Raw genomic sequence first — 18,372 nt, forward strand, 5'->3', positions numbered from 1 at the left:
TGCCTTTTATTAGTTGCAGCATAATCTAAAATAGAAGATGGATAAAATAATTGACCAAGACTATAGCTTCAGATATTATTGTCTATGTGCCCCACTCTGTCTTTCCCTTTTCTGCCACTCACTAGGGGAAAAGCAGTTTTCTTCCTTATGCTAACTCCAGTTCCTATCCACAGCAATCATGTAAATCTTGGCATCAGTCTCACAGCAGAATAAAAAGTCAAATCAGCAGGAAGCTTCCACATAAGAGCAACAGGCAGCTCCAGGAGTAAGAAAAAAAAACCTACAAGAAAAAAATCTTTTCAAACTCTTCCATTTATTTTCTTTCAAAAATAAAGGGTTCTCATTAGAAACCCTCAGGTTTTCTTGTATTTTTAAAGATAATATGCCTTCAAAGAATAACAACTCATTATTCAGCCAGCCTTTCAAAGTCTTTTATTTCAAAGCTTCTTTCTGAATAAACAAATCTATAAAGAGAAAAAAATTGCAGTTTCTGCTTTTCCTAATGTTTTACAGAGGCTACACAAGCTGTCTTCTCTCAGAATGAGTCAGATCTGAAATTACAAAGTAACCAAAAATTGTTGGATATGGCTGGTGGAATTAATTTTATATGTTTTACCTACAGACTGCCGCTAAAGCAACAAAAATATTTTTAATTGAAAATTCAAAATGTTAGATCAAAACCCCAAGATATTTTTAATGATTGTTATTATTTGCTTAGGGATGTTTTAAATGTTTCGAGATAGGCAAAGGAAGACTAAGTATAATACAAATAACTATCATAAACATAACAACATAATAAAACTGAAAGTAGGGTTCGTGATGTAATTTGAATTTGTACTTATTGAACTGATGTGCAAAATGTCTTTGTATCCAATTATTACATTCCACAAGAACTTACTTCAGAGTGAATTAGTCCTTTAAGGACTAATTTCCTTTAAGGAGGAAGTGTCTTACTCGGACTAAACTGAGTTACCCTCCCCAGGATGAGAGAATGATTAGGTTTTAAACCAGAGAAAACATACTGAGAAATATAAAGATTTTGTTGCTAGAGCAGAGGTTCAGGAAATACAAAGATTGGAGTAAAATGTCCTCAGAAGAACTGGAGAAAGGAGTTTGGAATAAGAAGGAAATGTTAATTAGTGAATGGAAAGCATAATGTTAGTAAGTGCAAAATAATACAATTTGTAGGAAAATTTGTAGGAAATTTGTGGAGAAATGTCTGAACTCTCACAGGACTGTAGTCACCAGAAGAAGACCAAGGCATTATTGTGATGAGTTGAAACCATATGATTCCTTGATATAGTTTCTATTGTTAGTACCTGAATTACAATTGGAAATAAAAAAAGAAGTTCAAACTCAGTACACAAGACTTCATGATGGCTGACATGGGCTTACGAAGGAAGAAATCAAACGAAGCACTCTGTGTGATTCTGGGCCAGAATATTTGACTTCTTATTAAAAGCAGGTACAAATGGAGTACAAGTGCAGTCAGAGACTGGAATAACAGGGAACTCTCCTGTCCCTGAAGTCAGCTAAAAACTCTGGAAGCAATTCTTACTTAAAGATACCTTTTTTCAGAGTGAAGTAACTCTGTAGAGGGGTTTTGAACAGCTGTTGAATGCGGGAATTGCTGACTGCCTGTATTGCCTCTGAATCTTCTTTCATTGATTTGAGGAGAGGAGAGCAGTGCTTAGGTCCATATGCAAACTCATTCACTCAGATAGTGCTTGTGGTTATATTGTTGCCATCTCATGGATTGGCAAATTCTTCCTAGGCTTTTGCGGTGCCAGGTTTCTGCTTGGTAGCAGAGAATAGTTCATCCAAATCCATGTGTAACAGTACCTTCTTTTCAGACCTGTGGACTTTCTTCCCAGTCACCAGCTGCATGATTGTCAGTATAGACCAAAGAACTAGGAAAACTTCTACGGCAGCATTTTGAGATCTGCTGCAGTTGTGTTTCGCTAGGCTCTTGCAAATCCTGCTTACAGTATGCAATAAAGTGAGTACAAGATTTATCTCTGATTTCACATTGATGTAGGTTTTTAAAAAAGCATACTTTTCTACACAGAAAGGACATTTCGTGCTGCTACTCTTGTTAGGTATGGAGACCTATGAAATGATGGCATCATTCAGTATAATTGGAAATGCAGGAAAAAACGGTGTTTTATTGTTGAGTAACCGTCTGGCAAACATCTTTGTTTACTCCATGCATCTCATCCATTATTTGTAGATTATAAGTAAAATGTAATTTTAAGTTTTTTTAAGCAAAGTGTTTCTGTAAAAGAATATGAAGAGAAGAAATAGGTATAAATGGGGAAGCCACTGTCTGTCTACAGCAAGTAACTTTGTGAGGACCAGTTTAGTCACTTCGAAATACAGGCTGAACGTGCAAGAGGGTTGCTGGCAGGGTGCAGTGGGGAATGGCTGGCAGCAGGGCAGGCAGGAATTGCAGGAAATGGCAACCAGGTTCAGCTGCTGAAGCAGGTTGACAGTTATGCTGGAAAGTCAATCCACAGGTCATAATCTGACCTACTGAGGGTCAGAGTCCTGTGATCTCTAGGGAGGTCCAGGGTGATGGGACCAGGCAGAAATCAGGCCAGAAGTCAGGTCCAAGAGGATGCAGGCAAGCACTGAAACACCCAGGTGGAATGGGATTAAAGGCCCTGGACTCATGGGCAGGAGTGTGGGGGTTCAGGCTCCCAGGTGAGGTCTTAATAGGTAATTAAGACCTAATTAATGTGTTTAGGGTCATTATTATCCATTGGCAGTCTTGCATTTGAAACAGACTAAAAGGATTACAGAGGCTGTGCCTTACTGGACTTCTGTTCAAATTCCTCATTACAGATGCAGTAATCACAGCAATGAACAGTCATGTAAATTTTTTTGTATTTTTAGTCTCATTCTCTACATCTGATCAGAAACAGAAGCCAGACAGGATTAGTGCTCCCATTGCCACGGTCCTGAGCTATTCCTTAATTGCAACAGCAGTTGCTGTTTTTAACAAAAAGAACAAGCACCCAAGCTGAATTACTAGTGTATTTTAAGCTAGTATTTCTACCAGATCCAGTAGTCATAACAATAATGAGAGCACTATCCTGGAGAATCAGAATTACATGAATTTTGCCACTTTGTTGACCTAAACATGAATGGCAAGCTTTGTGAAAAACCATGGTACCTTGTCTCATCAGCACCAGTCAGCCATAGAAGACAAAATAATAATAGACAGAGATTGGGAAGCAGGTAAGATCAAGCAATAGCATTTGCATACCATGTAAAAAATAGCTTTCAGTAGTACTGAAACTAGTCTGTTCAATGGAATAGATCGGAAAACATCATCAGAAAACAAGCCAAAATCCACAAAGAGATTAAATTAATAACAGAAGCTGTTATCAAGTATCAGATGGCAGAACTGTGCTTCTTCATTATTTGAAATTGGCATTCATATTTACTTTTTCAGGTTTTTTTGTTGGTTTGTTTTTGTTTTTTTGTTTTTTTTTTTTGTTAACTGCAAGGTTAAATGGTAAAAGTACTGGAAGTTCCTACTTTTTTTTTTTTTCCTTATTCTTGCTGCTTTCATATCTTGTATATGAGTTTATCCCTAAACTTCAATGCTTTTCTGTTCTTGTTGTGTCTTTTAACCAAGCTTGTATTTGCACAAAAGTTGCAAACAGAAGTTTAAGAGCTCTGAGGTGGAGCACAATAAAGAGCAGTTTCCAATGTCAGGGATGAAGAAATACTGTATTCTGAGTGGGCCCTTTAAAAGAAAAGAGAAGTGAATATATAAATTCTGATATGACTGTGTGTTATAAGACGAGTAATTTTGTGGTTCTGTTTTGAGGCAGACTACTCATCACATTGTATCACCTAAAAGTAAGGCTGGTCTAGCATCTGCCAAAGACCATTTTGGTTGTGCTTGCCACCTAGTGGATTTCTGCTTGTATACACATATGAGCAGGATCATCTGCCCAAAAATATTTGACCATCACACTATTAATCAAGCTAATATTTAATTATATCCTGCAGAATTTAAGTGCTACTCAGTGGATTTTTATTTTGTTGGAATGAAATTCTTGTGAAAATTGAACTATTAATTGCAAACATTTTCAAAACTTTTATCCATTTTCTGACAGCTGTATTTGTAACTATGACTTGGTGACCAGCAAAATATGGAATTTGAGAGCCAATGAGTAGTCAGTGTACGTGGCCATGGACTCAGCTGAAAACTCAAGCCCCATGCTAACAAATGGTGGCTTGATCTTCCCATATTTGCAATTGCATTCTCACAACAGGATAGTTTTGGTTTGGTTTTTTCCTCCCTCTAACAACTGCTACGAGGAATTTCCATTATGATCAGAAGGTGAAATACGAATTGCTTTTGCAGTGAATTCTTTTACTTTCCGTGAATTCTTTCAATTTCCGTTATATACTGATTATGTTTCTAAAGTACATATGTATATATTTACAAAGTACATAAACTTCATCATAAAGATCATCATAAATAATTGAAATTAAGACATATTTGAGAAATTTTGTACAACTGTCCTCCTGTTTTCAAAATGTAATTTAGGAGTAATCTGATTATCCAAATTTAGAAAGTTATATTTTAGTACCATAATGAAAATCTGTACTCAGTAGTATCACAAGCTCAAAAATAATTTTTATTAATATATAAAAAAGAATAAAGAAAACAGACATTGTATTTAAATATTTTCTCTCATCTACAAATAAGTACCTTGTATGATAAAATATTTTTTTAAGTTCTTGTGAACAGTTAAAAACAGAGGAAGGAATTTTCTGAAATAAAAGCAAAAGAAAGAGACTTTTGAAATAGAAAATATTTGGCAATATCTCTTAGTCACTAATAAAATATCCATGTAAACAAGTAATCCATATTTACATTATCATATGCAATATTCTTGGTTACATGTAGTAAGAAGTACACATGTAATTACATTCAATTTTAGAATCTAATTTGTACCATCATTTCTCAGTTTCATTAACGTTGGAAAAAACACTCTTCTACTTCTGTCCATAGTACTGCACAACAGCATGTAAATAGAGGATTTTTTTTCCCCAAGCATCTTAAAAATATAGCACTTTCAATGTTAGGTTTTGTAACTTCCTGTTTTTATTGGAATCCAAACCTGGAATGTAAGCTCTACAATCATATTCCTGTAGATGTTTTCCAAACATGCAGAAAAATCTCTGTGAAAAAGCTAGTTCTACCTTCCATTTGTATGTTTGAAAATACAATCTTTTCACTTCCTATGTTGCTACTGTATTTATGTTACTCATAAATACAGGTAAGAAAACTTGCAAGAAAGGAAAGTTAATGGAAGGGCAATTTGAGGGGCAGGTTTAGGACTATTACTCTCCAAACACCTATGGATTTTTATTTAGCATTGAACTAACCTAATCTTTTTTGCAAGGATACTTAGAGGCCTTTTTAATCAGTTTAGAATTAAGCCAAATGTCTATTGTATGTTTTGTCAGTTTTAAATTGCACACACCAATGTTGATCAAGATTTAGAAGCTCACAGCTACTGCATCTAATGGGCACCTTCCAAAGGTCAGCAGCCAGAATCCCACAGTTCATGCACATGAGATACCACTGATTCTAAATTCTAAAATGGAATATTCAAGCTTCTGCTGAATTTCTACTATTATGTTTACCCTCTCAGCTGAAAACCAAAATTATTTTCTGGGGGGCTCACCTCAAAAGGTTGCTAATCATTGATTTTGAGTTAGTTTTATATCACAGAAAGTTGGAATTGGAAGGGATCCAGAAGGATCAAGTCCAGCCCTTAAGCAAATGGCCCATATGGGATTTGAACCCACAACCTTGGTGTTACTGATACCTTGCTCTTCATGAGAATAGAGAAATAAAGAAATGCCACCATTCTTTTTTCAAGTATCATTCCCCTTGAACAGTACATGGAATACAATGGAAACCAGAAGGGCATACTGGTTATTGTAGCTTAACTTTAACAGCATTTACAACCAACCACCTAAAAGCTGTTCACTTCAATATATTCAACTCAGTATTGTAACAAAAGAAGTTCATAGATTTTGTGTTTTTTCCAGTACAGTATACAGTTAGTTTCTTCCAGAACAATCCCTAGGCAACTGACTACTTTTCATACAAACATATGATTTTATTATGTGACCTAGTACTATGCAAGGATTGAGTGAGCTCATTTTCACAGGTGGATGAGACACAGTAACAAGCCAGTACATAACAATTTAAAATTCTGTTGCCTGTGTGAGTGCAGTATAGAAAGCTGCATAGCAAATTACTGCAAGTGAGCTCATTTATTCACTTCCCCTGTCATGCTTCACTGTTTGATTCATTGCACATAGTGAGACTGGAGGAGTGCTCACACAATAGTTTAGTAGTTTAGGTTAGTGTTCCTTCTGTCATACCTGAATTGTACATTAAAAGCAGGTATTTTCTACAGTAGAAAAATACACCAATGTGAGGTTGGTCCCAGTCATTCACAAACCTATAAGGGAAAACATAGAACTCTGGGATGTAGTCCTTGAGTACCAAATGGTATAGCAGAAAAGTTTTAAAAATATTTTATTATGCTAGCATTCTGTACTGCATTCACCAAATAAGAAAATATTAATACACATCAAATAACAGGAACTGCGGTGCTTCTTGTCATAAGTCATGTCCAAAATACTTTTTACTGGCACACAGTGAACTACAAAAATGGCTCACTTGTTGAAGGGTAATGTGTTAAACTGTTTTTAAAAGCTTTAGTAGATAAAAACTTAACGTAGTATTTAAAAAATAGGAAATTATATGCTGACTGAAACTATCTATATTCCAACATGAACAGTGGTAAATTCTTATTTCTAGTGGGCTCTGCAGCTTTTACAAGAGATAATAGAATGGTTCATCATTTTGGACTTGTATAGTCCAAATAATCTACTATAATTATTCTTCTATAGTAGTAATAGTATAAATGTTATTTGTATCTGCGAAATTAATGAATGAGCATAATACATTAATACTTCAATTACTAGAAAGAGATATAAAAGTAAAGTGCCAGTAGGGACTCTTCACTATTTAGAGAAAACTGCATTATTTAAAACTGTAATTTCAAATTAGAAAGGAATAAAGTTTGCATAGATTGATTATAGACTAAAGCATGTCTTCGTGCCTATGATAATGTTTTTGATATCAGTGTGGAGATTCCCAAATTGCCTTGCCTTTCAGTTAAAATGTAGCATATTATTCAAACAGCAAAGCTCACCTATGTCTTAGAGAAAGCATTTCTCACTTATAGGTAATTTTTTTCTGAGACTGAAAGCAGATTTTTCTGCTTTCCTAGTCCAGTAGCATAAATCAACAGAACTGTGCAATCAAATAAAGATGCTAAATTGCTGCCTTAAGGAAGACTTAGTTTAAGTGATACATTTTTTTAAGTGCGTTTCTATAGCTTTTCAAATAACACAAATTCTGCATTTGGGTGTCTTAAAATTTCCTTAGATTTCAGTAATAATTGCACATAATTCAAAGCCAAATATTGCCTGTATAAAATATATTTGGTAGAATTCGTTAGAAGGTCAACAGATACATTCTGACTTTAGAAAAACAAGACCAAAACCCCCCAGAAGTTTCTGAAGGAAATGTAACATTTTATGAAGATATCAAGCAAATTTTTAATTTCTTTTTTTAAATTAAAAATTTTGGAATAAATCTTTTTATGAAGGAACTCTGTAAAGTGCAGAATGACCTCAAATCCCATAGAACATGGCTGGTGGGGGGGTTAATCAGCTAGACAAATCAGAGCTTTAAAAAAGTGAACATTACCAGAACATTTATGTGTGACAAACTAAATTTTTCTGTCTGGCATACTTCATGGCTGATTCATAACCTGCAAAATCACTCAAAATTTACTCTGAATCTTGTTAAATTTTTCATGACTATAAGAGATATAAGCATTAAGTTAAAAAGTGATAAGGAACACAGTTTCCAATTATGTGATTTTCCCAGTCAAATTATGATTGTGATGTCATTCATGCTCTTGTTTTTTAAAGAAGGCATGGACTGGACATGGAACAATAAAATATGTTTTGGAAATTTAATTACAGAAATTTAAATCCATATGCAGAAAACTTGAGTGTCTTTCAGCAAGCCATATTGAAAATGAACCCCCAACCTACTTACATAGCAATGTAACACTATTAGAAGGACCCTCACCAGAGGGAATTTGGAGGTATAATAGTACTTCTATTCTGTGTATTTTCTTTACATAGTTGATCTTTGTCCTGCTTCATCAAATTTGATGTTTTGTTTTCTGGCTGCTTCAGTATTGCCCCTCAGATCAGATTTATCTGCATTACTGTTTGTCATTGTGGATTCTACTTCTGTGCCTTCAGGAGTTGCTGCAATGGGCCTCAAGATTTTAGCGTTCTCTGCCGGGGGCCGCTTCCAGTGGGGCCTGCTTGCCATCCATAAAATAAGTGAACCAAATATGACAAGCAAAAGACCAAGACAGTTGACCAAAGTTGCTTCTGGTGGGGATGCACTGTATGCAGGATTTTTCCTTTGAAAGGGGAATAAGAAAGAAGAGGTCAGAAAATAGTGTTTTAAAGACAATTCGGTCTAAAAACAGCAGTCTCCTGTTAGGTAGATCTTGTTAATACAACCAAAACAAAACAAAACCATGTCCCAGTACTGGATGCTTATTATTCTGGGTAAATGGGCGTGTATTTGCAATGAATAACAAGTGGAAACAAATACTTACAATGCAAATATAAGCTTTTCTGTGATTCCCATGAGAGCCGTTGCAATCACAGTTGCAAAGATGGTGAGACCCGAATAAACATGTATTGGCATCAGAGCTATGCGGAGATGAACTGGAGCAAATGGGAGCAGAAAGACAGCAAAACCCAAGAAAAGCTAGAACCAAAACAGATTCATAGTTAAGGCTAGATGGAAAACAAGCTGTACTTCTCAAGAAGAATAAAAATAATTATAAAAATTCCATTCTGAGATGTCTTCAGGTAAGAATTTTAAAAGAATTGGCATTTCTATTTTTGAATGTGTTTCCTGTCAAAACCAAAGCAAAATTCTGGACTTGCATTTGGGAAATAGACATTAAATATTTTATAAATAATCCTACCTAATATCAGTATCCAGACTTACTGATAGTGCTAAAACTCCAACCAAAGTACTGGAAACACAACTTTTCAGTGTCACTAATTCACTAATATAGTAAAAGTGTGAGGAGCCACACTTTTTACAGTCTCATCAAGTCCTGTTCTCTGCTCCTGTTGCAGATTTGCACATAAAGGAATATCAGAAAACCGTCTAACTTTCTGCCTTGAGTGGATTAAATAATTATATTTTGTTAGAATTTCAGTTAAATTTAAGTGCCTATCTTTAGAAGGAGAATGGTCTCTTCATATATCGATCACGAGGCTTTTAAAGAGTGAAGACATGTATGGGTGGCATCAAGTTATTTAAGGGACATTAGTCCTCCTCTTAACACTAATTTTGTGGTGGAAAATAACCCATCATGTCTCATGTTTACATCCACAGGCTTGCCCCGTCATGTTGAGGTTGTATCCCTTTTTTAGTTTGTTCAACCGTTACTTACCCCTGCTGCTAAATTAGACACAGTGCATGAATTTGTATTTCAGCCTGCTTTAACTCAGTCCTTGGTTTTATCTTTCCATAATGGATTAGAGAGCCAGATATTTTCTCCCTGGGCAGCTTTTTAGTACACCATAATCAATTCATCTCTTAATCTTAGATCTGCTAAACAGTTGAAGTTTTTTAAGTCTTGCACTGGAAGATAGCTTTTCCAGCTCTCAAATTACTTTTTCAGAATTTCTTTGGGTTCATTGCTTTTTATTCTTCTGATCGCTATTTTATACTTTAAAAATCCATAATATTTCATATTAGTTTCACTAATGCCATCTTTTTCCTGTTGTCACAGCATTGTGAGAACTCATTTAGAGCTTCATGTCATTTTTGAATACTTTCCAGAGACATTATTTTCCAAGAAACAGTCTCATTTTATATTTTTGCCCTATTCTTAAATTTATATCAGTGTGCTATACTGTCTTAACCTACATTTGGCTTACTTACAATATATTTACAATATCATAGGCAGAGTATTAATGTAAGCGTAGGACTGATGTGCCTTCTCTGGTAAATGTCATCTCTGTTAACAAAGACACTACTTTATCACTATTTTTTATAAAGCTCAGTCACTTAGTAATCAGTTTCTAACTGGAGACTTACATCCCAGATTGGAGGACACCAAGGATCTGTTGATGTGACAGGCAATGCATTAAGAGCCATTCATCATGTTTATAGTAGCAAAATGAAAAGTAGAACTAAGATTCTAGTTGCAATTCTTCATTTAACCATTAGAAAAAATACTGATACTCAGAGTAGTGGCAGCACAGACTTCCTTGAAATGGCTGCATCATTAGAACAAACTTGATTTTAACATTGTTCTTTCTAATTCATTCATATTCATTCTTATTAATTTGTTCCACTATAAAGAGTATACTCACTAATGCTGCAATATGCTTTCGTTTTCCTAAATGCTAAAAACACTATTTCAACACTTTTCCCTGTACCTCTTGACCTGAGCAGTGAAGGATAAAGTCCAGAACTGGAATCCCTTAGCTGAGGCTTTTCTGCGCTTGATCATAGATAATTAATTTTTTCTTTCTAGTGTTTTGGGAAAAAAATATTTGAAGGAACAAAATAAATTTCCATAGTGCAATAACACAATATAGGGAGTTCAGAATATACAGAACCATCTGTATGTGTTCTGTTTCAGGGCATGGTTGCTCTTCTTTGCCAAATTTGGAATTCACTAAGTTAGCTTATTTTACATTACAATAATGCTAATTCTCTGCCAAGAGGAGTAGTTAAGAGCATGCCCACCAACATATGTCAAAGTTCTGTTGATTCAGGAAAACTGGTTAGCCAGTAATAACTCATTCAGATGTCATATCCTTTACATCTCTACTGCTCCCTGATGCACTTGTTCTGCTTGGGGCCAAGAAGTGACTACTTAAATTTATGATAGCTGAAAAAAAAAGTAGAAAAGCTGTTACTTCATTTGAGATGTTCTAACTGTATTTAAATATTCTGCCGAAAAAACAAATAACTTGCTGTAAGTTCAGGAGTTAATAGGACTTAGAAACACACTGCTGTGTAACTGTTTTGTAAGATAATGGCTTTATGCCAGCAAATAAACAAAATACTCTTAAAAATGCATTTTTCTTCAAAGTCATTGATCCAGTATTTGTACATTTACATTATAATTTGGCAAATCAGAGTGCAAAATGGCTATCCCGGTAGTTGCGATGTACTGACAAGAGCCTATTATGCCTGAATTACTCAAAACATTCTTCAAACTTATAACCTGTTTATAAATACAATTAGATTCTGACCTGGAGAGAATAAAATATAACAGCAGTCAGCCCAATCCAGCTGTGCAGACTGTACATGTTAGGAATGTTCTTGGCATTGTGGAATTCAAACACAGCTACCATAGAAACAATTGCAAGAATCATAGCTATGGTATTTAATCCAGCATGTATGAACTTCATTAGGACTTTGCTGCACTTCCAGGTCCAGGGCAATCTGTACACAATAATAGCTGAAGAAAGAAGAGAATCAAGATTTTAGGCCTTATAGGATAAATTCTTTCACATATTAATAATTATGCATAATTCACATAGTTACATTGTAAATTTCTACAAAATCTAACCTTAAGTCTTCTAAAAAGTCTATTAAAAGGCTTTTCCTCATACCCTTAGCATAGCATACTCTGAGAATACAACTGAGGCTTAAATACAACTTTTAAGGGATTTTTTTCCTCAATTATAAAATATCGCACAAATTTAAGTGTGTTTCAAAAAATACCCCAGTAAATAACTTGGTGTCATCTTTTCCTCAGTTATTAAGTTGATCTAATAGGGATTTGGCATAGGATTTTGATTTTTCTGCTACTAGTCAGATTGGAACAACATAGCCTGATTCTTAGGTTGAGAAGATCACTTGTTGAGAAAGTGTGTAGGATTATTTTATAATATTTATTCTCTTTGCCAACTGTGGATAATGCTGTTCTCTAATTGCATAGATACTTATATGACTGTCTATTACATTGATATCAGTAAGACTACTTTAAATGGGAAAATGCTCTTCAGCATCAGGGAATCTTAATCTGACTTTAGGGACAAAAGCATTTAACAAATACAAGTCTTCAACCACTGTTAGTCAAATGTAGGGAAGTTTTGCCTCTACTTGAATTAGTAACTCTAGCAGACAGTATTTTGTCCAGTCTGAACAAAACCATAATATCCATTGATCTAATTCCAGATGGTCCATGAGAATAACTTAACCTAGAGATGCTTCTTGCCAAGTTTTCTCCAAGAAATAAAAGTTTTATTTCCCCATCACCACTTCCTTCTGTGCTTCTCCCTGCCTTTCTCATAAGTGGTGCTTTTCAGATCTGCAGGAAGAAAGAAGACAATCTGGGAAACAAAGGGGAGAGAAGGAATTCACCTTTGAGTGAGTACAAGCTCTTAAAAACTTATTCAGAAGTGATGTGTAATTTCATATCAAAATTAAACAGCCTAGGTTAAAAGCACATACACAATTAGAATGTTTGGTGGTGACATGTTAAACAGCCTTGTGAAGAGTTTTCTCAAGGCAGAACATCTCTACTACTGTTAAGAAATTTGACAGCCTAGACTGAGCTTTTTGACTCAGATCTTACTCCTGTTTTGAAGTATGATTTTAAAACACATCACACAGGGCAGAGTTACCTTGCAGTATCTTTATATGAGACATCTGTCCTTTTACAAATGAACAAGGCAAAATTCTAGAGTTACTCTCTAACAATACAACATTTCCGTCCTTTGTATATAAACTCAAGAAAAAATTGGTTTAGTTATTATTTAAAATCCTCTACTCAAGTTTTTTTTAGCTGTGCCTTTCTACGTTAAACTACTTAAAGACTTCTTTTTTCTTGTGTGTGTCCAAAGAGGTATCTGATTTCCCACTCTCATTCAAATTGTTTGGATTCAGTGGCAGAATTCCATCAGCCAAATTTGAATCAGATTCACAGTGGTATCTTACCTGTTGATATTTCATCTGATTTATTTTTTTACAAACCCCTTCAGTCTCTAACTTTGCTTTTCCTATTATGTAATAGGACTTCCTCCCTAAATGATGCTGTATTATTAGTGAATTCCTTGCATGCATGTGGTTTCTTAGGTATGGTAAACTTTCACTTACTTTACATATATATATATTAAATTACATTATTTATACAGGGCTTGGGGCAGCCCTCTTTCTCTGTGACACAGAGAAGAAACTGAGCTTCAGGGGAAAAAAAAGTGAATACATAGGAAAAAGCTGAAAAAAGTCTCTCCCTATTTTCTTCAAAAGTTCTATGCTGATATAAAAAAATAGGTTGAGCACATTAAGTAGTATAGATCTTAATGAAGTCAACAGGTGGTTTTCATTGCTTATTTATAGCCTGAAATTACACTTCCTATTCTATTGAGCAAATATTATGAAAAACAGCTTCAAAATATGGTTTATTGCTCAATAGTAGTTTGCAGCTTGAAGCCGCAAGAAGGCTGAGAACAGCCCCACTCCCACTGAAAAACAAAAATTTACAGTGTACGTTCAAATTACAACATTTTCTTCATAGCCAGCACTAGACAGCCTTCAGCATCTTCCAGCCCTTTGACTGGTTGCAAGTGTAATGGGAAAATGTTAGTCCACCACTGAATTCTATGAAATCCAAAGTTCATACACTCTTAGAGAAATTGGGGGGGGGGGGGGGGGGGGGGGGGAAGGGGGGAAACCAACCCTGTATCTTAATAATTATATGTTATTTAAGCAACAGAATAAATGATTAATGTAAGAGATATACTTTACAAAACAATTCATCCTAAGTCCAGCCTGAAGCATTTTAATAGTGCTTGTGTTGCTACATTTTCTTTGGCAAAAACCCCGCTCCTGGATCAAGCTTCTGTGGTACTGAACTTCCCTTTCTCAGGACATGGAAGAATGACAAAAGCGAAACTTTCCTAGGGCAGCATTTCTGGCATTTCGATTTTCAACTTGCATAAATTCCAGCTGCCTAGGAAAAACATTACCTCGCAAGCGTTACTCAAAGTGCACGGCAATCCCCGGGCCAGGATAAACAAGTGCTTGCAGAAAAAAAAACCCCAAACAACCCAAAGCCCATATGTAGCAATTTTGGCTTATTACAAGGGGCTCTTTGTCCCTTCTGCGGGAATGCTGGCTTCCCTAAACTGCGGACCGACTGCTGCGCTCCCGCTGTCACCCGCTACCGCCCGGGTCTGCCCCGGCAGCTCCGCCCGGAGCGCCCCGCGGCCCGGCCCGGCCGCAGGCAGGCCCGGCTCCCCGCAGCTCCGCGCCCACCCGGGCCCCCGACGCACCGATGCCCTGGATGAAGACGAAGCCCGTGATGATGAGGACGGGGTGCCAGTTGAATTCCCCCAGGCTGCCGTCCCAGCTCAGCCCCTCGCGGTAGTGGAAGACCCAGACGAGGGAGAGGATGACCGACATGAAGCCGACCAGCAGCGCAGAAGCCAGCAGCGCCAAGAATCGTCCGTAGTCCTCCATCTTTCGAGCCCCGTGCGCGGCAGGAGCGCCGCGAAGGAGGGGCGAGCCGCGGCCGGGCGGGGTCGGGCTCGGGCCCGGCGGGAACGGGACGGGACGGACGGGACGGGAAGGGACGGATGCAGCAGGGGCGGGAGCTGGAGCAGGGCGGCACTCCGCGCTCCTCCGCGCCCCTCCACCCTGCCCTCTCCGAGCGTCCCGTCGCATTCAGAACTCCGCCTTAGAAGAGAATTGTCTGTGTCAGCCTGTCTCCTGCCATGGTGGCAGCCCGACTGCGCTCCCCACGGCAGCCGAGCACTGGTGGTCACGGGTTTTGTGCCGAGAGGCTGTTGTGGAGGTTGGGGAGTTCACAGACCCGCCATAAAGATAAGCTACCACAGTCACAAGCACTCAGAGATAAAGCAGGAGAGCTGTTACGGTGAAGAGACAGCACATACAGAAAATGCAGAGGAGTGCACTTAAAACTTACCTGGAGCACAGTCTTGCCATCATGATGGCCCCTTTCTCACTGGACTCATTGAGTGCTGAATATATAGAACAGATCCTAACCAGTTTCATATGTGGAGTCTGGCCTAAGTATGAAGGAGGATGTGGACATTGTTCTTTTGGATGGCACAAATATATCAAATATCCACTAGCAAAGAAAGGGAATGCATAAAACCAATAGGTATGGAAAGGCCCATTGCAGGAAAGTTAGAGAGGAAAACAGAAAGAAACAAAACAGAATTGCAAAAGAAACAATAGGCAACCTGCCAAAAATACAACATGATAGATTGGACCAGTTGGGTCAAATCATGTAGTCTACTACTACTAAAAAGCAGTTACTTTTTGTTTTGGTGTAGAACATTCAGTTGGCTCTGGAGCCTGTCAAATGTAGTAGGAGGATATACCCAAATCAACACTAATTTTCTGGTATTTGATTAGCTTACTTTTAAAATTATATATAGTGTTGAACTGCATATGAAATAGAACTTCGTTAACTGACTGAGAGAAAAAATACTATTTACTCTGGCTAGCATTTGAGCTCTCTGGTATCTCACACTTAAACTGAGGCCTAGAATATGAAAGGAAACAGTTTTATGAAATTTAAAATAGTTTTAGTAGAATACTGCCAATTCAAACACTAAAGTGTTGGAAATATCTATATAGAGTCATGAAGACCAAGCCAGATTTGGAGGAGGATGCAAATATACTTCTTCATTATTGTTTTTAATCTCCTAAAAATAGACACTGACATTGTAAAGAAAAGTTTGACTTGAGCCAGCAGTCCTTGTATAAGGATACTTAGCTTTAATTTGCATGGATTTGGTGTGATCTGCCCTCAGGATTTAACTGGTTGCTCATTCTACTCACAATGGTAAGTAGAACACTTGTATTGTTAAATTTCACAAGTCACAGCACCTAAGAGAAGATCTAAACCTTAAATCTTCTGATGAATGCACTCATGCATAATCTTGCAAGTGTGCCAGATTGTCATTATCTTATCAGGCACACATCATCTCAATATTATGGTTACTCTTGTCTCTGTAAAGCCTAAAAACCTGACATAAATGTTTATTTTAATTTGCCTCTTATGAACCTAAATCTCCCAATTGCAAAATGCTTCCAAGTCCCACTGATTTCAACAAGCTTTGATTACATCCAGTAACTCAACAGTTCCATTTAGGAATCTTCTATTCAAGTGGATTTTACTTAAGCTAAAACTGTATCTCTCAGAAGACTTTCATTAATTCCTATACCTCAAACTGGTTTACCCTGTTAAGGCAGCAAATAACAAGAGCACCAACAAAATTCTATTGGACTGAATATGAAGCCTAGTTTTACCAAGTAATGATGAAGAATTTTTCTTTTTTTAATAGAATTGAAGAAATTCTAGAGCTTAGAGATTGATAAATAAACCAAATCAGAACAAAGGGCAAAATAAATCAGTAGACAAAGTGAAATGTTCTTTACAGAACATCTGTAATGCAGAAGAGATTTCAGGCAGCACCATTAGTAACTCTGGCCTGTATTTCTCACATTTCATGTTCTTCCACCTCTTCTTGCCCACCTGGTGAAAATATCAGATTGGTACAGAATCAGAAGCAATCCTTAACGCAGCTACAATGTCTGAGTGGATTTCATGTTTACTTGGGGGTAGAAACTCAACATGATACAGTTGACTGCTGAGGGCTGAATGACGCACTTGATAATCTGTTTGGAAAATAACCTCCCTGCTGGCATAAAAATGAAACTGTCCTGTATGGGGCTTTCAAGTCTCTGGGATCAGTGAACACCTGCTTTTGTTAACCATTACTGTGGATAGGTCCTATAGCAGTTCATAATCTCTATTCTTTCCCAGAGCTTCTGTCTTCTAGAGACAATGATATTTTCCCAGTAAATTACCAATTCCATCAGTGTGTGTTCCCTCTTAGCAGTTCTGATGGGACACGATCTAACATGCACTTCTTTCTTTGGGTTGCTGCATTGTCAGATGTAGAGTAACTGTGACTTCAGATCCAGAACAACTTCAAAGTAGACAGACAAAGTAAGATGAACAAAAACAAAGGTTCACAGATTATTTTGAAGAGGTAACGATTCCTGACAGTAGTACATGTGTGGTAGTTCACAACTGCTGTCATCATTGCTATATTATTCATATTTTCAGAGTAGCAGCCTAAACATAAGTGTACATAAATGCCTATCTAGCAACACACTATGTCACCATAGACCATTATTTTGTGCTTCTGATGTAACTTTTTTAATATAGGAAGTGTTTCTAGTTTCAAGTGACCAATAACTGAGTTGTCAGAGCTGTACTTAGAATGAGTCGTCTCTCTTTTACCAGCTATAACTTTATCTCTTTTTCCATGCTGGACAAGTAATTTAAGATCTAAGCCTTAGACCTGGATATTCCAGACAAGTTACAGTATCTCTTAAAGCATTTGGATGAGTTTTTCAGAAACCTGATGGCTGTTCATTTTGTAAACAAAAGTGCTGAGATTGACCAGTCAGCTTTGTTCTGGCAGCTAATTTAACTGAATGTTGTGGAAGCATTAGAAATATCTCTGTAGAAGTTATCTTACCAAGAGTAATACAGACAAAGGAGTTCAAGAAATTAGTGTTTGAATAGCACAAACAAACCAGAATGATCCTTTTAATCTTTTTGGTAGTGAGTTCCATGCCTAAGCAACAGAACCATTTAACCTTTACTATTGAGAATATCACTAATTTGTCTTTGCAAAGTGCAACTCTGGAACAAGGCTCTTCTAGTAAATGATGTTTACTTATTCCCCACCCTAGAAAGAGTTTTTGCCGAGATAAAATAAGGCACACAGTGTACATTTTGACCAAAATGTTATACCACTCATTATTACCTGTGCAATGAAACTCTTTAATTGATCTTCAATCTATTAACATTTTGTGAGTTGTAGGTTATTTTTCTAATAATTAATTTTGTAGAAGCTTTTCAAAGCTGTGGAGCTGTGGGACAAACATAGTTGGAATTGCCAAAGCAAGATTATAAAGTTTTACTGCTTTCAGTTTTTATTTGGCTTGTGCTTTCTTATTTTCTTCCCTACTACTCACTCACCAGCCTTACCAGTATGTACTCAAATGACAAGAGAAAGGCAGAATGTGCACTCTTTTAATGCTCAAAGCAAATCTTATCAAGAGAAGTCACTCCTTCATATTTTTTTAAGTTTCTAGGCTGAGAAATTCCACCTGGGTCTCTAAACAGCTATATT

At 36.7% G+C, this 18,372-nt stretch overlaps 1 protein-coding gene across 1 annotated transcript; it reads right to left on the bottom strand.

Annotated features, from left to right (window-relative positions):
• Positions 1-4,637: 4,637 nt before the first annotated feature.
• On the bottom strand, positions 4,638-15,090 carry CYBRD1 (cytochrome b reductase 1). The gene is made up of 4 exons (XM_079310414.1): positions 14,464-15,090; positions 11,434-11,642; positions 8,760-8,914; positions 4,638-8,558 (listed from the first exon to the last, which is right to left on the bottom strand). Exons 1-4 carry the CDS (start codon positions 14,852-14,854, stop codon positions 8,261-8,263), a joined length of 1,053 nt encoding a protein of 350 aa, XP_079166540.1. The 5' UTR covers positions 14,855-15,090; the 3' UTR covers positions 4,638-8,260.
• Positions 15,091-18,372: the final 3,282 nt, after the last annotated feature.

The sequence above is a fragment of the Erithacus rubecula genome, assembly GCF_903797595.1.
Source record: "Erithacus rubecula genome assembly, chromosome: 8".
In the NCBI taxonomy this organism is placed as follows: Eukaryota; Metazoa; Chordata; class Aves; order Passeriformes; family Muscicapidae; genus Erithacus; species Erithacus rubecula.